The sequence below is a fragment of the Papaver somniferum genome, unplaced genomic scaffold (assembly GCF_003573695.1).
Source record: "Papaver somniferum cultivar HN1 unplaced genomic scaffold, ASM357369v1 unplaced-scaffold_148, whole genome shotgun sequence".
Lineage (NCBI taxonomy): Eukaryota > Viridiplantae > Streptophyta > Magnoliopsida > Ranunculales > Papaveraceae > Papaver > Papaver somniferum.
Genome location: NW_020624154.1, coordinates 241,170 through 261,069, shown reverse-complemented (window position 1 = coordinate 261,069; position 19,900 = coordinate 241,170). Strand labels below are relative to the sequence as shown.

Genomic DNA, 19,900 nt, shown 5'->3' with positions numbered 1-19,900 from the left:
TGAGAAGTGGTGTAAAAGATCATCAGTTGAGTTTGAATTAGGATTAACATAGTTTGAAGACATGCTTAAAACGAAACCAAAATATGAATCTGTGATCACAACGCCCGAAACGGCTATAATAAAGGTTCGAAAGATATTTAAGTTTTAAGTTTTTTTATTTATGTTTATGACACTGTTTCAAAAACGATGACGTCTGCACATGGATAATACTAATCTTAGCACGATTTATAAAGGGATACCAGTTTTGGCGAGGGTGATACCAATTTATCGATCCAATGACCATGATCTACTAAGATTTGTTTGTCCTATATGTAATGGTATCTACCCGCCGAAAATTGTATCCCCTTTAGAAATCGTGAATCTTATGGCCAAATAATAACTTTTTGAACCAAACTAAAAATATATTTTTCAAAAAGGACCTTAAAATAATTAGACCAAGTCAACAGGACCACACTTGTATTCTAATTCTAGGACTATGGGATAATTTCTACTTTTAAGAGATATTAGTGCAAGGAACCCAGCATATCTTCATGCCGTCTATACGGATTAGAATACCGCCACATAGTATATTTAGAAGAACCAGAACTCGCTCTAGTTCTCCAACTTCTTGAGAGGCGTCACTACAACACAGCAGCAGCTTTTAAAAACAGGTAACGCAAATCTCTCTTTCTCTTTCTACATTCTTCCGAAGCATATTGTAAACCTAATTTCCGTAGTTCGATGTCCTGCTAACTAGGGTTATGCAATTGTTCCCTTCCATTGTACGCGGATTACCTAGGGTTTTGAGCACTCCTATCCTTGTAATTCCGGGGTTATTCAAGTAGGATAATCTTCTGATTTGGGGGTTATTCAAGTAGGATTTCTTTAGCTAGTTTTGTGTCTGTTTAAATCTAGAATCTTAGCGGTAGTTTAGGTTTGGCAAAATTATTTTGTTTCTCGTTAGGGTTCATCTGTTTGTTTCTTTTTCCAGAAGTTTTAATAGAATTGTGGTTTTTAGAAGTGATTTGGGCGTTTTAATCTGTGAAACCTTGAGGGTAATTTATTGAGTTTCGTTCCTTCTAGAGCATCCTATAATTTATTTGTAGATGCAGTAGTATAGCTGTGACATCTACTGCGCTTTAATTTGAATTTCTCATAAGTGCTTGGTAAAATACAGGTGGTTTTGAGGTTGTTGTTTTTATATAACATGGCTAGAAATGAGGAGAAAGCGCAGTCTATGCTGAACAGATTCATTACATTAAAGAATGAAGAGAAGAAGAGACCTAAAGAACGCCGTCCTTTTCTTGCTTCTGAGTGTCGTGATCTTGCAGAGGCTGATAAATGGAGACAGCAAATAATGAGGGAGATAGGTAGGAAAGTTGCTGATATCCAAAACGAGGGTTTGGGTGAGCACCTGCTTCGTGACCTCAATGATGAAATTAACAAACTGATTAGAGAGAAAGTACACTGGGAACGTCGGATTCTAGAGCTAGGTGGTGCAAACTATACTAAGCACTCTGCTCAGATGACAGATTTGGATGGTAATATCATTGATGTACCAAATCCTAGTGGCAGAGGTCCCGGATATCGATACTTTGGCGCAGCCAAGAAATTGCCTGGGGTGAAAGAGCTATTTGAGAAGCCACCTGAACTGAGAAAGAGGAGGTCTCGTTATGAGATTTTTAAAAGAATAGACGCAAGTTATTACGGGTATAGAGATGATGAGGATGGGATACTCGTAAAACTTGAGGGCCCTGCAGAATCTGAGATGCGAGCCGCAGCTTTGAAGGGATGGCAAAGAATGGAAGAGATCAAGAAGGAGGCAAGGATGGCAGTGAAGAGTGGGGAAGTTGCGAATGTGACAGAAATTCTGTTTGAAGAAGAAGAGGATGTTGTTGAAGAGGAGAGGATAGCCAAAGAAAAGGAGGTCAAGAAAGAGGAGTTTGTTGTACATGTGCCGCTTCCTGATGAGAAGGAGATCGAAAGGTTGGTTGTTGAGAAGAAGAAAAAGGAGCTGATGGATAAATACATGAGCCGCGACCTCTTGGAAGAGCAGACCGAAGCCAAAACGATGCTTAATATTCATCGTTAACTGACATAGAGAAAACCTTTTCATGGAACTGCTATTTCACAGGTGTGGATAACACTTTAACTTTGTATTTGACTTGATAGAAACGTTGTGGACCCATGCTTTTTCCCGATTATCGTATCATCTTGCAATCAGTTTGACTGTTCTTTTTACTATCTTGTGGTTGTGAGAAATGATCCAGATGTAGTGTTCCCTAATGTCTTAAAGCTGATAGCTAAGACTGCAGCTTTGCAACTATCTAGATTGTGAACTTCTTTGATAGTTCTAGGATGCAAACTATTCTGAAATTTCACTTTAAACATCAAATGTATTTTAAGGCATGCATATCTTAGTTGAATTTGTAAGGTTGTGTTCCTTGAGTATTACATTTTTTGCGGGTTAAGCTTTATGCTTTTTGTAAAAGGTATTTGCATAAGAGGGCAAGTTTTGTTAAATTGAAAAGTTTATTGGATAACATACAGAATTATGATCTTGAAGTGTTATACTGAGATTATTGTGCGCTGGCGATTATGATGTTGGTTCATGTTGCTATTGTAAATGCAGCTTTTCATGCAAATGGTATATATTTGTTTGGTTTTAATCTTTAGCTTCCTATTGGTAGGATAATAGGATGTTTCATTCCTGAGCCTATCTAAGGATGCAAATGCAGTTGATTTCCTTAGATATATGAATTTGCCGATTGTTCTTTGCTTTGTAACTCGTCTTGATCTCTTTGTTTTCATACATCCATTTCAAACTGCATTTAACATTGATTCAAGTTTATGTGAAGCAACATCGGAGGCATTTCAGCCTCAAGTATTTACAACTAATCTATCAGTTTCAGTAAAGTTACGAGGAACCTGATTTTCTTTGTTTTTGTTTTTGTTTTTGAACTAGGACATTAAGCGTAGCCTTTTGTTACTCCCATCATAGTTCTTTTATGTTGCGTTTTCCCGTTATGATTTCATTTTTATTTGTTCTTCAGAGAGAAGTTGATAAATGCTTTAAGCCCCGTAACTCCAACCTTATTTAGAACCCTAGAGTTCAACATTGCAGCATTGTTGTGCGGCATATGATTTCTAAGAGGTCTCCAGTGTTTTATGTTTCTCTGGGCCCGCCTGGAGTTTTGGGTTATGTTCCCTTAAAAAGAGTTTAGGATATTTCAACTTGCTCCTCCACTTCGTATCCACTGCGCTATCTTTTTGCACATCATTTCTACGCAGATCATTTATCATTTTTGCGAGGATGGTTAGACTTTTTAGGCACCAGTACTAGTATCAATTTTGAATTTTTTAGTTTTTGGAATGCTAGTAATTTAGGCACCAGTACTTCAGCCACTGGATTGGTCAGTGTACTTGAAAGTTGAAAGGCGAAACAGCTCAGATGACAGTAATTTGCTTGCGTGCTTGCGTTCTCTGTTAAATGAGAGTTACAAATTGTTTGGTTGTTTTGTGCCGACTGGAAACAAAACCCTAGACGGCAAAGAACTTCTTGTGGCGGTTCCGCTCCACCACCACTATACTACTGCACTTTGAATGAGATTCCATCTCAGGTTACGCTCTTAGAGCAAGGGCTATGGAGTGAGACAGTCGTTCAAGATGGAGTTAGCATCAAACATCAAATTTGGTGCCATTATGGGAAAGTGAAAGACAACTTTTAAGTGAAAGACAACTTTTCCCCAAACTCTAAGCGGATGATTTTCAGCCGTTCAGATTTTTCTTTTTTGGCTTAGGCGGTTGAACTAAACTAAACACGGTCCCATTTGCTTTAGATATAATAAAACTAAACTAATGTGGTCTATCATTGGTGGGAACTTTGGTGTAATCGTGTATCATTTAGAGGGAAAGGAAAAACTGGTAAGAGAAAATTGAGAGAAAACCACACCTTTACTAATGTTTTCCTATCTGTTTTCATGGGCTGCGGATCGTCTGTTACCAAAATCCCCTAATATGTACTACTATAATTACGAGTGGATTTTGGTAACAGACGATCCACAACCGTTTTCATGGGGTTTTTCAAACAGCTGTATGTTGTTGTCACTTTGTAATCCATAAAACTGAAGTTATTGCTCGACTGCTTCCACTTTTTTATTCCCATGTAAAACTGTAAAGGTACAGGATAAGTTCGTTGTGCAACTAACTTCGTTGGGTATGTAGAAGTTAACTAGAGTACAACAATTTTTTTTTTCAAGAAGCACACAAAGGAAGCAAAAGATAACTAGTACAGCTATATTACATCTGAAACATCCCAGCACCCGTCCATATTAATGTGATGGAATGCCATTCGCGCGCTAGCATCCTAGATAAACCCGCAAATGGTTATTGTTCGCATTTTAGTTGCCTTTCTGCATCAATAAGTTCCAGTTCATTTGCTTCTTTGGTTTTGTCATCAATTTTTATCTCTTCCTCAGTCGTAGTATTTGTGAGTTCTTCTTTGTTCTTCCCCCACAACACGCTGTATAAGCCTCCTATTAACAACAGTGCACCGGCAATACTAGCAACAGATAATTTGAAAATTCAATAAATTAGTTTTCATAAGGAGGTGATCACAAATATTAATTGGGACATTGATAAGGATTTATTCTGTAATATGTACCTTCCCCAATGCAACTGCTCCTTCCATATGAAGGCAGAGAAGATGATAGTAATGACAAGTGCTAAAGGAGAAAACATTGCTATAAAAACTGGTCCTTTTCTTTCTATACACCAAGCTTGCAACCAGTAGGTCATTCCAGTTACATTTATACCCTGTTGCGTGAACATGAAAATAAATCAGTGTCTATGTTTGTGAAATGCAAGTTCTGAGTATGTTTCAAAGTTAAAAGATATCGGAAGCATCACATCGTAAAGTGAGAGTTCTAAAGATGTATGAAGGGTTTAAAGGGGCTCCTGGAGACGTACACAGTAAGCTACAGAGAGAAGATTAATGTCCAATCCAAGCTTCCATGAAGATGGATTATTCCTCTCAAAGATTATAGCCACGATTAGTGACTGAATACAACTAAACCAGCACCCCAAGGAAGTCAGATGTACTTTTGCTGGATATAACTTGATCAGGGGACCCTGGAAGGAGACATATGTAGATCAATTTAAGTAAGAAGAAAAATATATGATGTTGAGGTACATGAATTGTTTTCCTTAAATTTTCTTTTCTTCTTTGTTCTTTTTGTAGAACTAATTTGTGAAACATAATTACTCTTTTGTCATCTTATTGATCGGAAAAACAAATGAAAAACACATAGTATAATCATCATTAGCTACTGGATTAATGTAAAAGGATGCAGATATTATACATAGCAAATCTAGCCGTAGATGAGAAAAAATCGGTTGCCCAATTTAAGTACTCTTCAAATATGACCATGCATGGCAGCTAGATTTGAAAAGCATTATAGCCGAACATATGATTGACGGTCATCTTTCTTTTCCACGTTTTATTTTCTTCTCTAAAAGAATTCTTTTGGCTGTGAGTGTGCAACTGATAGCTAGATAGTCCTACTCCTAGCAGCTGAGAATCACTATCCACTGACCTATTTCACCACAGGAAAAGTCCCCATGAACGACAAGAAAGTTCTCAAGAAATAGCAATTTTTTAAAAAAGGGGCACTCATTTTATATACATAAGTTCCGATTCTTAATAGAAAGTAGAAAGTAGAAGCCACTTCGATTCTTTGAGCAATTTATTACAATTGGATCAGAACTGGAATACCAACACTAAGTTGAATCAGAACTGGAACACCCAAAGAGCCATCTTGGTTCTTGACAACAAAACTTAAAATTGTATCCTATTCTGGCTCTGGAGCCATATTTAAATATCTTTCGGCTTCTTCGAGTGATTCGACGATAACCTTGTGTAGGCTATCAGTTTTAATGTGACCCTAATGAAAAGTATAACAAGAGGCATATGAGAGTTCAGTTTCTGGAGGCCAGTTTATAAAGTTACCTGTAAGATGAGCCAAAACGACCAAAACGTATTTGCAGAAAGCATGATGAGTGCTCCTTTAACTGAATCAACTGCCTTTGGTGATGAGTTAGATGGGTCATTGGAAATATGACTGGTTTGATGATGATGAAATGATGATGAAGAATTACAATTCACTAACTTCACTGCAGGACCTTTATATAAAGCAACTACTAGAGCTCCTGATAAGCATATTATAGTCCCAACCACCTTTGCCACTCCATAATAATGCTTTAAAGTAATGATTTCCATCCTGAAAAATAAAATTAGTTTTTTTAAACTTTACTGCATCTGTATGTCTTCATCATCTACATCACCATCGCTCTCTTCCTCTCAATGTAACAATAATAATTTTCCAGTAACCACTAGGAAGTGTGTTTCAAAAATATCCAAGACTTTCTAATATGGGAAAGCTCACTGAAAAGTGAAAGCTCATCAAATGAAGTATTGGAGTGTGTTTGTGTTGGTTCCAGCCACCTCTGGTACCAGGTGATGAATCTTCGTCCAAACAAGAAAAGAAAACTACAAATGAGTTTTGAAATGAATATACTTGGCCAAAAATATATAGTAATGGTGAAATATGCATGTAGGCATTCTTTACCTGAAAAAAGCAGCAATGATGATGGTAATGGCAGGAATTGTATTGGCGGTAGCAGTAGCAACTGTTGCTGAGGTATTCTTAAGAGCGACAGAATACAGATTTAAACTCAATGTAATTCTGTTGCAATGACAAAACAAATATCACTACGAGAAGCCCGAGTAATAGCAACGGGATTCACTTAAATTTTTAGTCCTTATACTCACCCAAACAAAGAAGCAAAGAAAATCTTGCATAATAAGCAGAACGACGGTCGAGGATCTTTTTTCCTACACAAAATTTAAAAGGCTTCAGTAAGATTAAGAAAAAGTACAGAAGAACAGAACAGAGAGCAGAGAAAAGATAAAACACACACACACACCTCTGGAAGAAGAAAGAAAATGGAGTCAAGGCAAGTGAAGCAAAAGCTTGTCTATAAACAACAAAAACAAAAGGGTTCATTCCTGCACCAATTGCTGCTTTAGAAAACAAAGCCATGCCTGCATATACAAATTGTATGAACATCATTGCTATGTATGGTTTTTGGCTTTCCACTGATGAAATTATTCTAATTGATAAGCTCTTCATTAGTTATAGTATGTATGTGCCTTTATCTTTGTTAATTCAACGTACCGTTGGTGCTGAAGAAGCTCTCGATCAGTTTTATAACTAATTAATGGGGTGTATGGTGTATACCCGGTAGGGTTAAGATCCTACAATACAACTTGTCTAACAAGTGGGTTTCTCATGCGGCACGCTGCCACGTGTATGTAAAGCAGAAAGTGCTCTTACAAATTTCTGAAATAGATGAAATGACAAATTTCATTTCTGTTATTGAGTGAGGACCCACTCACACCCTTATTTTCGCGATATCCTGTATTTTAGATACTATTAACAACCTAAAAACTCAACCCTATCTCTCACTCCAGAATAAAAGTAGTAATATTGGCGGAGAGCTTACTCTCCATTTTATCGGCTGGTGAGCGTAACCGTGCGTTGTCATTGGCTCGAAGAAAAACCTTTCGTATTCATTGGATGAGATTTCGTGAAATATGATTCGTGATCTAACAATGTGCGTTGTGGATTGGTAGGTGGTTGGTACACACCCGACGGACGGTCCTCATTATTTGATATGTTTAACCGCTAGATGGTCAAGATTTTTGATTGGACCGCCTAAAATTATTAGGTTTAATTACACCAAATTTACATGATTTTTTTTAAGATCACGACAGTCGAATTTTTCTAAAAATATAATATATCAATTACACGTATTTATGATAAAAATCTAGAAAATAAAGAAAACTACTATATTAATTTCAGACATTTATAACTAAAATTCAAAAAGTAAACATTTTTACGGGGTAAAAAAATCAGATTTATATTTTTAGGATAGTTTGTAAGATAATAAATCTAAAAATGACTATACTAATTTTAAATATTAATGTAAAATACTATACTAATTTCGGGCATCTATGATAAAAATCCAAAAACTCCAATTAAAAAAAATCAGATTTATATTTTGTGGATCCATTATAGGGAAAAATTTTAAAAAATTACCATATTAAATAATAACGGAAATTATATTTTTTGAGTATCCAAAAAAATCAGATTTATATCTATATGTATATATATATTTTTAATTAATGATGAAATTATTATTATAATTTTAAATAAGATTTGTCAATTACACAGAGCTTTTGGTTGGTAACCTAGCGACAAGCTGGACCCCAACTCCTCTTTGAATAACAATGTCTAAACGATGAAAAATAAAATTACCAAAACCACTACTACCTTCATTACTAATCAAACAATTCCTAAGACGCTTGAAAAAAACAAGAGTATCCTCACCAAGTTCCCCTAAAGTAGAAAAAGGTAGAACCCCCAAACCATAGCCATGTGCAATACATTTGTCCAGATATTTGGTACGTTTACGTGAAACCGCACCAGAAATAGCCTTACAAGGAACAAAGGAGCGAACACCATCACCAGTGAATGGAGAGACACCTGTAACATCCATACAAACGTCTTGCCCATTTTTCCAGTTAAGAAAAAGAATATCAGCAGGATTTAAATCTTACCATCATCCGTCTGAAGACCAAAAGGAACTTCCTTGCGGGCAGGTACATTGGCTTTGTAGCAAATGTCAAAGACAACATCATGGACAACATCATGGCGAAACTTATACCCAATATATTTAGCACAATGAAGCGCATGATCACCGAAAGTGTCTATAGGCTTGCTACAACTTGAGCACAAACTATTCTCACCAAACAAAGGAATACCAAGGCGATAACAAAGCACAACTCTAAATTGTCTAGGTCCAAGACATTGATTGAGCCCACTAATAGGCACCGCCAAAAGATAGTCTTGTGCATGCTTCACACGATTGCATTGCCATAAGATATAATCTCTTGCAGACATATGGAATTGGTTTGGTATTTGCTTCTTAACTGCATCAAAATAAACAACTTCCAAGGAATGCATGAAAGGGGGGGAAGTGTCATCGACACAATAAGTAGACGGAAATCCACATACCTGAGTGAAGTTCTGAAGAACCAACCGATAAGCTGAAACTTTGTCCGTTGAGAATAAGTTGCCAAGGATCGCTTTCTGCACTGAAGTAGTCTGGCTCTGGGAAGCAAGGTAGCAGTAAGCACGAGTGTCAACCACGGCATAAATACCGAGCCCACCATCCTTCATAGGAAAGGTAGCTAATCTCATATGTAAAGGACCAAAACCCGCACCATCCCCAGTAATCAGAAGCCTTAAATACTGATATAGCTGGTCATCAAAAAGATCAGTGGCAGGTTGTAAAGCGGCAGGATTGGTAGTTCGCATTGCAAAATAAAGTCTAGACATACCAGTGCAATTGCGAAGTAAAAACATCTCACTTTGAGGGTCCTTGAGGTTTTCGATCACATCCATTAGTTGAACAGTTTTGTGCACCCTGTTCAACAACATGTCACTAATGAAGTTCATGTCTAAACTCACTGGACCAACCAAAAGTTTAACACCCTTATAAGGCCTACCAATATTCGAAGGGAAGACACCATCTGTAATACTCCTGGGATCGAGGGAAGGCCAAAATACTTCCGTCTTCTTTATGTTGAGGTGTAGCCCCCTGCCTGGTCCTTCAGTTTCAATTATACGCAAAGCCTCAGCTACCTCCAAAGTATCACCAATAATTGTGTCGTCATCAAGGTACCAGGCGTGCAAATCAAGCTTGCAAGGGACTGAGGGGATCCCCTTGTTGCACACCAAGAGAAGAAGACAAAATATATTGGGCATAATAAAGCTTAGCAGGACGTAAGTAGCAAAATTCTACCCACCGAGAAATACCTGGGCAATGAAGGAGGACTTCATTGATGAGCTGAGTTCTTCTCACCATATTGAAAGCATTGGAAAAGTCAATTAGCAACATTGACATTTTGTCTGAATGACCCTTCATTTCTAAAAGGCGGTTTACAACATGTAAAATACCTTCCCCTCCTACAGGAAAACCAACACCAAATTGATAGTCTCCTAAATAAGAAGTCATGTCCTCTCCGACAGCAAAAGCAGCTACCTGAGAAACCAGCCTATGCAAAACCGTACCGACTGCAATAGGCCTAAGCCCTCCACCCGACTTAAGCAAAGGAGTCAAAGGCGCATTAGCAATGTATTCTCCCAGTTCACTAGGACATTTTCCAGCCAACCAAAGATTGACAACCCAAGAGATAGACAAAAGCAAGTCATATGCCACTGCAGCCGTCGCACCACTAAGAATATCGACTAGGTGTCGCGCCCTTAAACCATCGCGACCACACGACGTACCTTTAGGAAAGCTCTTAATAGCTCTCGAAACCTCCTTAGAATCCACAAAGATGGGATCCGCAGTGATATCGTCTGTGGGAACCTCCGGAGGGGAGGCTAAGGGATGCTTTTCCAACAAGTCCAGGTAAGTCTTCTCTTCAAAAGGTGCGACACCAGACGATGAAAAGACTCGTATGGCAGCTGCAAAATGCCCTGAAGTAATCTTCTTCTGACAGGCGGAAATGTTAGCAAACCCTTGCTTCTTATCATCCTCCTTCTTCTCGTCTGATTTCCTTGAACCCCACCAAATCGGCTGTTGTAGAAGCTTCTTTACTAAAGTGAAGCAGCCATTCGGCTCCTTCCAAACATTGAGCGCGTGAAGAATAGCTACCACTTGTAATCGCTTAAGATTACCAGATTTTCTCTCAACAGAACTCTTCGGATGGTAAAGGGACAGAGTACAAATGGGAAGGAGAAGCAAACGTAACCAACCTGACAGGGAGTTCGTACTTGCAAGAATCCGATCAAGGCAGACCTTAAGTGCCCTCGAAAAAGCGAGTCTACACTTGTGGGGGATGCATTTAATAGTGGGGAGTTTCCGTTGGAGCACAACATTAAGCAGATCAGTGGTGAGAAACTCAACAACACCACTGTCATTATCCTCAGAAACAACAACATCACTGTCGTTACCCTCAGAAACTGCAGCATCCACATCGTCAACATCCACAACACCATCCACCTGCAACACAACCTGTAGCTCCACAGGTTTGTCCAATCCATGGATCAAGAAGTCTGCACCATCTCCACTGAAGGGTTCTGAAATAAAATCATGTTTCGACCCTTCACGTCTTTTGCAGTTTTTCGACCAGGCATGCAAGTATAAGCATTTGCTACATAACCACATGTGTAAGTTGCATAGAACTTTCTCCAGAGCATAAAACACATTCAAATCAATAGCAATCAGGTCTCTAACCGCGTTCCTACTGTCTTCCGAAAAGAGATGTTTGTCGTGGAGATGCTTCAGAAAAGAACCCTTGACATACCCTCTTCCATGAACTCCATCAGAGCATCCATGAAGACCCTTGAAAGGGCAGTGGCAGAAGCTGTCGGAGACTGCTAAAGAAGATGAAGAGAAGTTCGTGCTTGCCGGGATGGAGGAAGGAAGAATATGGGAGCTGGGCGAATGCAGCGATGCACGGGAAGAAGTGCGTGTAACTCTCGGCATGGGAAAAATGAAAAGCAGTAAGAAAAACCCTAAAACGAAAAGCAGTAAGAACCCTAAGGAAAGACAAGCCGCGACTCAAAAAAACTGCAGGAACAAAACCGTGAAAAACAGAAAATCGTGGAAAAGAAATCAGATTGAAAAACCAAACACAATCGATGCAAGGCGGATTCATGGTGAGGCCGTGATTGGAATGAATTTCCAATCACCGGAGAAGGAGGCATGAGAGAGAGTAAAAAAAAAGTTTTCGAAAAATAAAATTGGATGTCCGAAAAATTAATATATTTAATTAATGTCCGAAATTAATATTTATATTTTCGAATATCTAAAAAGATCAGATTTATATTTATATTCCGAGTATTTTGAATTAAAATCTAACAATATCAAAAATTACTTATTTTTGGTCGAATGATAAAAAATAATCAAAATAATATACTTTTTTATATTTGTTTTTGGACATGAAATATATAAAAAAATTCATAATTGTGACTAACCAGAAATACAACAACAAGCCAAAAATATAATATAGATATTATATAAATTCAGAAATACAACAACAACCCAAAAATATAATATAGATATTATATAAATTCAGAAATACAATAACAACCCAAAAATATAATATAGATATTATATAAATTTTTTGCTGTGAATTAAAAGGATAATTATTCATTTGGAAATATTAAGATTTTTGTTTTCAATTTTCTTGTTATTTTTCATTAAAAAGCACTAGAAAGATATGTTTAAATAAATACCATTAATAAAATATATTACTAGATAAGGCCGTTATTTAATGATTATACGTTACCAAAAATATCTAGATACTGGCCAAAAATCATTTTATTTATGGGTTTGATTATTGGCATCTCTATATAAAAGCAATGGGTCAAGATCTAATTTCGTTTTTGGTCGCCACTTTATAAGACGAAAAATGCTCTTCTCCTCGAAGAACAAGTTGAAAGTTTTCTATTTATTTTTACGTTTTTGTTTTCTGCAAACCTATTGTATTAGTTTTATTGATTGATCCATGGTTGTGATATCTTTTTCTTTGTTTTTGACAGATTATCGCAAGAGGTGCAAACGATGTTGCCTCTCTTTTTGACAACAACTTCGGTAATCCTCTCTCTTTGATTTAGGGTTGATTATTAAATATGAGTTTTGATTGATCTGTTGCAGATTTTATTAGTTACCACAAAAAATACAGATTCCAAAATTAATACTATAGTTAGAGCAACTGCTTTTTTCGAATATCCGTTTCCAATTTCCAATCAACAACAAGCAGATCTATAGGGTATACACAAGATGAAATAAATCCAGGTACAACAACAAGAATGTACAAGGTTCACCAGAAGAGAAGGTAAGAGGCCATGGTTAGAGTTGTTTTTTTTTTTTGGCACTTCGACCTACAACTGTTGTTTATTCAATTTGGTACGTGCCACTATTTAGGAACGCGCGATTGGGGGATATTGAAACTAATTGGGGGATATAAATTACTTCCCCCAACCAATAATGTTTGCTAAGGGGTGTTTTCTGGGGGCTAAAATACCCTTCCCTCAAAATAAAAATCTAAAAACTTAAAATCAAAAAACAAAATGATATCCCCCATTTCCATCTCTCTTTGAGGCTAGGGTTTTGAAACCCAAATATTCTCCATTCCCTTTCAAATTCTAACCTTTCCCCACTCCCTTTCAAATTCTCTTCTCCTTCTCTCCCGGCTCCTCACTTTGAAAACGATTTCTTCTTCTTTTTTACATTCAGAAGTGATGAAGACCATCCGGAAGTGATGAAGACCATGCCAGTAGTGATGAAGACATGCCGGTAGTGATGAAGACAATGTCGGAAGTGATGAAGACCATGCCGGTAGTGATGAAGAAAATGCCGGAAGTGATGAAGACCATGCCGGTAGTGATGAAGACCATGTCGGAAATATTTTTTTACATCACCAGAAGCGATGAAGACCATGCCGGAATTGATGAAGACCATGTCGGAAAACGGTGCCGGCATGCTTGGTAACTAACATTCAATGTTGTAACTAAATACCGGCATGCTCGATAGAAACCTATCAATGCCGGTAGTCAAGTGAAAAAAAATTAAGTTTTCTGGATACTTTACATCATGTGCCGGCACAGAAATTTAAGCAACATACTATGCCGGTAGCAGTACCGGCATGTTCGAGAATTAATTAACTGTGCCGGAAGACTGGTTAAAACCAGAAAAAAATTCAAAACGGAAATGGTTTGAATTTCAAAACCAAATTTGTTTTTCTACGAGACGCTGTCTCGCACTCTGCTAGGGGGCGCTGCCACCCGGACCCCCTGCATAGCGTACCGGCATAGTTTTTTGGTTGAATACTATGCCGGCTTGAATTTCAAAATGGGGGGTAAACTCGGTGCCAGCATGGACGTGGTATGAATACCATGCCGGTATGGCTGCTTCCGACATTGTATTCATACCACGTCCATGCCAGCGCCGAGCATTTTCAGCTGCAAAAATGGTGGATTTAAAGAAAAAAAATCAAATTTTCAACCTCTTAGCAGCAATTCTCTCTTCACATCATCCTCCATTTTCACCAAAAAAAGTTCAATTTCAAATACTTTTTCATGTCAGTAAAACCAAAAATAGCGGAAGATGACGTCATGCAAGTTAATGGATTTAACCATCTTTGATGTGTTACACAATTAGTTGTGCTCCATATGAAAAATAGGTCTGCAGTTTTCGTGTTTCATTTTGATTATATAGTCTATTTCCCATTATACGATACATCGAGTATGTAGTCTATTTCCCATTACACAACACATCGAGTAAATGTTTGTTTTATTGTTACACCCATAAAATTAATTGTCTCACTCATTTATCCCAAACCAATAGACTATATACTCCGTATGATTACTGATCATATGTTCTCTCTCAGACCAGCAGATCTTCGAAACATATAAATTCGCAAGCGATTTATCGTCAAGCTAACTGCAGAGCTCACGAAGCTATGACAATATCATCCTACATTTGATCATTAATATCGTGGTCTCAAATATCATGATATGCTTTGGAAATCTAATTGTAGCATCGTCACGCTCAAATCGTCAATATTATTCATTCCATTTGATTAAAAAGTAAAATATTTTACAATAAGGATACAATATTTTTACAAACATGTATGCTTGCACATATACTGAAAAGGCGAGGGTATCCAAATATACCTCAAGCTAAAACTTTTCCTACCTATAAGTCCTTTCTCCGAAAGTGATTGTCTATAGACTGAGTCGAGACAATGCAACTAATCGGTTCACACTTCGTGTGATAGTCTATGGATACGAGATCGAGACAATACAACAACGAAGTATGTTTACTTGATAAGAGGTTCGGACTTAACCAAACACAATAGGATTTCTATCAAGTAAATGAGAATTAACGTTTGTGTAATTTACTTTAATTATAATAAAACAATTATAATGCGGAAAATAAAATTAAATGACACAGCAAGGTTTTGTTAACGAGGAAACCGCAAATGCAGAAAAACCCTGGGACCTTGTCCAGAATTGAATACTCTCAGGATTAAGCCGCTACACAAAATTAAACCAACTTCGTATAGTTGAGATCAAGCAACTAAACCTATAGTTCACCTAGTTCCGTCTCTATTCCCACCCCTCCAACTTATGAATAAGTCACCTACTTGTAACAATTCCTTTGATTCGTATTCCAAATAGTAAAGGAACAACAAATCTGTTTTATATCAACTCTCTTCAACCAAGTGATGTGAGTTCGACAAAGGATCTTCTGTATATCTCAATAAACTCCTTCGTCGGGTTCTTAGATCTATGTTATTCTCAACTACCAAAGTAATTGTTAAGATTTTTCAATCAATACTTTTAATCACAAAGAATGGTATCGATGCCGATCTACACAACTAATCAATCCAATCTACCACAAGGATAAACCGATTATAGTTGGATCCTCTATACCGAAACAAGTATTGTGCACACCAAAGATTAAGAACCCCAAATCAGAAATCTTCAATATCTCATTTGTCTTCAAATCTTCTTAGATCTTCAATAAACGCCTGCACACAACAACTTGAATCTCTTGTGATCAATCACGCAAAGAACGGAGTCTATTAAAAATGGATTATCACAAGACGTCTTTAGATCTATAAACAGTCTAAACATCCATGTCGAAACTTCGATCTAGTTTGAGTGAATCTTATATCAGAAGAGAAGATTCTCAAGCATAAACAAACTAGGTGCAATCAAAGTTCAACCACTGTTAATCAATCAAATCAATCGAAAACACAAGATAAACCGTAATTGTCTGGTTTCCCACCAAAGATACTAATAGATCTTCTCAATCCCAAAGAAGACTTTAAACTGAGCGGCCGTAAGAGATTTCGCTTAATTAGGCTACTCTCCTCTCTGAATAGGCGACTTCACCGGTAACAACACAACCGAGGAAGTTTGCTGTCACAAAGGATTAGTTTGCTAGAAATGTAAACTTCAAGTATTTATAGACAAGGAAGTTTGGACACCAAGGAATTTCCAAAACCGAAAATATTCTCAAGATATGCAATATATTCCAAATTCGGTTTCCATAATTCCTGGAAATGCTCTGTCCAAAATAATGACCGAAAGTCTCTTTGGAAAATCTTCAACTAGTAAATGCACATTACTAATTCTCATTTTCCTAAAATAAAATTAAAAACCTTAAATAAAAGATTCTTAACTTATTTATGTTTCGATCCTGGGATTTTCTTCCTTTAGTTATTAAGGAATAACTTTGAACAATTAAAGATAAGCGTTACATCACATGTTCAAAGTATGTCGACATCCTTAATTTGTAAGTCCTCTTTCATACTTACAACCTTGAAACTGATTTGCGACACTTCCAAACAAGTTTAGAATTGGTTCATCTGACTTTCAAGAACTATGTGATTGATCAAGAACAATGAATCACAAATCATGGGTTTAACGGTTCTACCAAAACAAGTTTCGGTTCTACCTCCATGTGAGTACTATGCATAGTCACACTAGCTTTCCAAAATTCGGTTGACTAGGTACTAGGATCGGTTCCCCACATATATATGGTGTCTAACTTGAATGTGTTGCACATGTCCATAGGAACGGTTCCCCTTTGCCTAAAAACGTGTTGCACATGTCCATAGGATCGGTTCCCCTTTCTACTAAAACATATTGCACCTCATATAAGGATCGATTCCCCTTTCTGATGTGTTGCACCTCTTACTAGGATCGGTTCCCATTTACCCAGAGTCGGTCATACACAAAATCACAAACTCGATTATACCATCTCAGGTGATTACTTAAGATCTGTTTCACTAATAAAAGTCATACCAATACATAAGTCAGGCCTTTGTGAATAGTTTTACCAAGAACACAAACAATTCATGAGCGGTTATACCAATCACACATATTGGTTGTTCATAAGATATGCAATGAATAACAATACCAATAACGCCTGGCGATTTCCTTTTCGATTCACAAAACAGGTTCGTGAATTTACTTCCTTAAAACACATGTAAAACATTATTTCCTAGGATGAAATCCTCACCTCATACCCATACATAATCACAATAGCATTTAAACGATTATGTCGATGTCTTATCTACAAAGTTTAATGGTTAAGCAATAAACCTCGTATTGTATTCATTAATACTATGTCTATCTAGAGTGTTCATGCTTCCCAGTTTTGTTTTCAATATGCACGACTTGAAAGATACGTTAGGGAATGAAACAGTTCAAGTCAAATATCACTAACCTCAAGTGGAAGGATGATGTTGTCGTTGTAGCTTCTTACTTCTTCACTTCTTCAAGTCTTCGCAATACTTGTAATGTCTCATTTCCTAATACTTTCAAGATAACCTATACGAAGTTGACTCTAGTACATAATCAAGCGACTCTTTAAATGAGTTTTGATTCATTAAAATATAACAACAAAATTTGACATATCAACGCTTGGTGGGTTCAACCGAGCTATGCTCTAACTTATACAATAAAAAAAATTCAAAAAAAAAAAAAATTGTTTTTGTGTGACAGATTTTCAGAGTCATCCAAATATGCATGTTATGTATCCAAATTTTAAATTAACAAATTTATATATAATATATCTCTATACAAAAAAATATATTCACATGTATCTAAATGTTTTAATATATTGTACCAAAACTTTACTTATCTCAATATAGGACCAGACGATGAGGCTATCTTTTTGCGTCATAGGTATGTGGAAAAATATGAATCTAATTTTCTATATATTTTTTCGCGGTCTTCTAACTATTGATTATACTTGAGATCGGAATCAAAAGACCAGCAAAAATGAGTAAAATGGCATAATCGTAAGAACAAAAAAAACAAATTATGAATTTGTGAGTTTGGAGGTTTTCCAATTCGAACAAGATAAGAATGGCATATGTTTTTCTTGCATTTTTTAGTTTTTTTTGTGTGTATATTTCAGTACATTGCTCACATTAGTGTATATTTTACATTCCATGTTCTTGCACTGAGGAACTACACTACTCAAAGAATTTCCTCGGTTACATTTCTTTGACAGTAAGCACTTCATATGTTTCGTACTATTAACGTTCGCAATCTATGTTATATTAATATCATTTTTTTAATCTTTATTATCAGATATTGCTACAACTGTAGGGAATGTGATTTTTTATTAAGCTACAAGGAGTTGGAGTCTGGAAGAGAAGTTGAGTTGGACGTTTGATTCTTAACGCAGGTATATGATTTCTGAAGGTATATCAGTGCATTTCCTTGATTACATTATCTTCGACGGGAAGCACTTCATTTGCTTAGCACTATTTAAAGTTTGCAATCTACTTTATATTAATATCATATATTTTGTAGTGCCTCGAATATAATGAATGTGATTTTTTATTTAACTACAGGGAGTTGAGCCCAGAGGAGCAGTTGAGTTGGCCGCTGATTCTTAATACAAGCATATGATTTTTGAAGAAAGATACATCCGTACTTTTCCTTGATTATATCATCTTCGACGGGAAGCACTTCATACGCTTTGCAACACTTAGAGATGGAAATCTATTTTGTATTAATATATTATGTTTCTTTTTAGTATCTCTGATATTAGATACTGATACAACTATATAATGATTGTTATTTTTCATTTAACTGCACGAAGTTGGAGTATGGAATAGGAGTTGAGTTGGCCGCTTGATTCTTAATGTAAATGTATGATTTCTGTATAAATATATATCATTGCATTTCCTCGATTACATCGGCTTCAACGGGAAACACTTCATGTTTTTCCCTATTTAGAGTTCACAATCTATTTTATATTGATATCATGTTTTTCTTTAGTGTCTCTAATATCAAATATTGATACAACTATATAGTGAGCGTGACTTTTACTTTAACATAAGGAGCTGGATCCTGAAGGCGCAATTGGGTTGGACACTTGATTCCTTAACACAAATATATGATATTATACGTAAGGAAGGTGGGGAGTGTATAACGAGTGAAGTACAAACGAGATTTGCCCCACTAGAACCCTTTATTGGGGTTTTGAGATAGAATATTATTGAGACTTTGCTTCTTTACTTTTCTGTTGCATAATATTATGAATTTATGAGATCTTTAAATTATAATATTATTATAAAGAGTATTTAAAACTACATGAGATATTTAATTGTTAATTTCCAATCCATTGGATAGTAATTTTGTATAGGGTATTAGAGTTCTCATTGGTACGGGTACGGGGCGAAGCCCCGCCTCAATGGACATGAACCAACGGTGTAAAAAATTCCAGCAATTCCGGTACGTAGCACGAGTTTCAAACTAGTTTTTTAATAAAAAAGATAAACGGTAACACATTTGAAGTTAATAATTTGAGAATATGTTCCTCTTACAAATTTATGTATACCCACGAAAACGAACACAATCCAAAATGTATAACCTCGCCATCTACTACTTAGAATATCAACCGTCGAAAATCAATGAAATTTCAGCCATTGAAATAAAGATTGGTAGATGGTGAGGTTTTGTATTTCGGAGCGTGCTCATTTTTTACGGATATGTGGATAACTATAACATGAGCATATCCCCAAAATATTAGCTTCAAATACGGCATCATTTAATATATTTTTTTTCCAAAAAATAGTTCCCAATGTGTAAGATAATGTGAAAATAAGGGTGTGAGTGGATCCTTCCTCTCCATTATTTCCATTATATATACTACATTAGCATATATTCATGATGGCGCGCCACCATGCCTAGACTGGAAGAGATTTTTCAGATCCCGATGCTTACAACTCTTGAATACCAGAAGAGTTATT

General features: G+C 36.5%; 1 protein-coding gene and 1 pseudogene across 1 annotated transcript; one reads left to right on the top strand and one right to left on the bottom strand.

The window, feature by feature from the left end:
• Positions 1–525: 525 nt before the first annotated feature.
• LOC113335480 lies at positions 526–2,433 on the top strand (annotated as a pseudogene).
• Positions 2,434–4,273: 1,840 nt separating this feature from the next.
• LOC113335432 (WAT1-related protein At1g43650-like) lies at positions 4,274–7,169 on the bottom strand. The gene is made up of 7 exons (XM_026581482.1): positions 6,964–7,169; positions 6,809–6,871; positions 6,606–6,722; positions 5,987–6,257; positions 4,948–5,109; positions 4,643–4,794; positions 4,274–4,540 (listed from the first exon to the last, which is right to left on the bottom strand). Exons 1-7 carry the CDS (start codon positions 7,167–7,169, stop codon positions 4,366–4,368), a joined length of 1,146 nt encoding a protein of 381 aa, XP_026437267.1. The 3' UTR covers positions 4,274–4,365.
• Between the last annotated feature and the right edge of the window lie 12,731 nt (positions 7,170–19,900).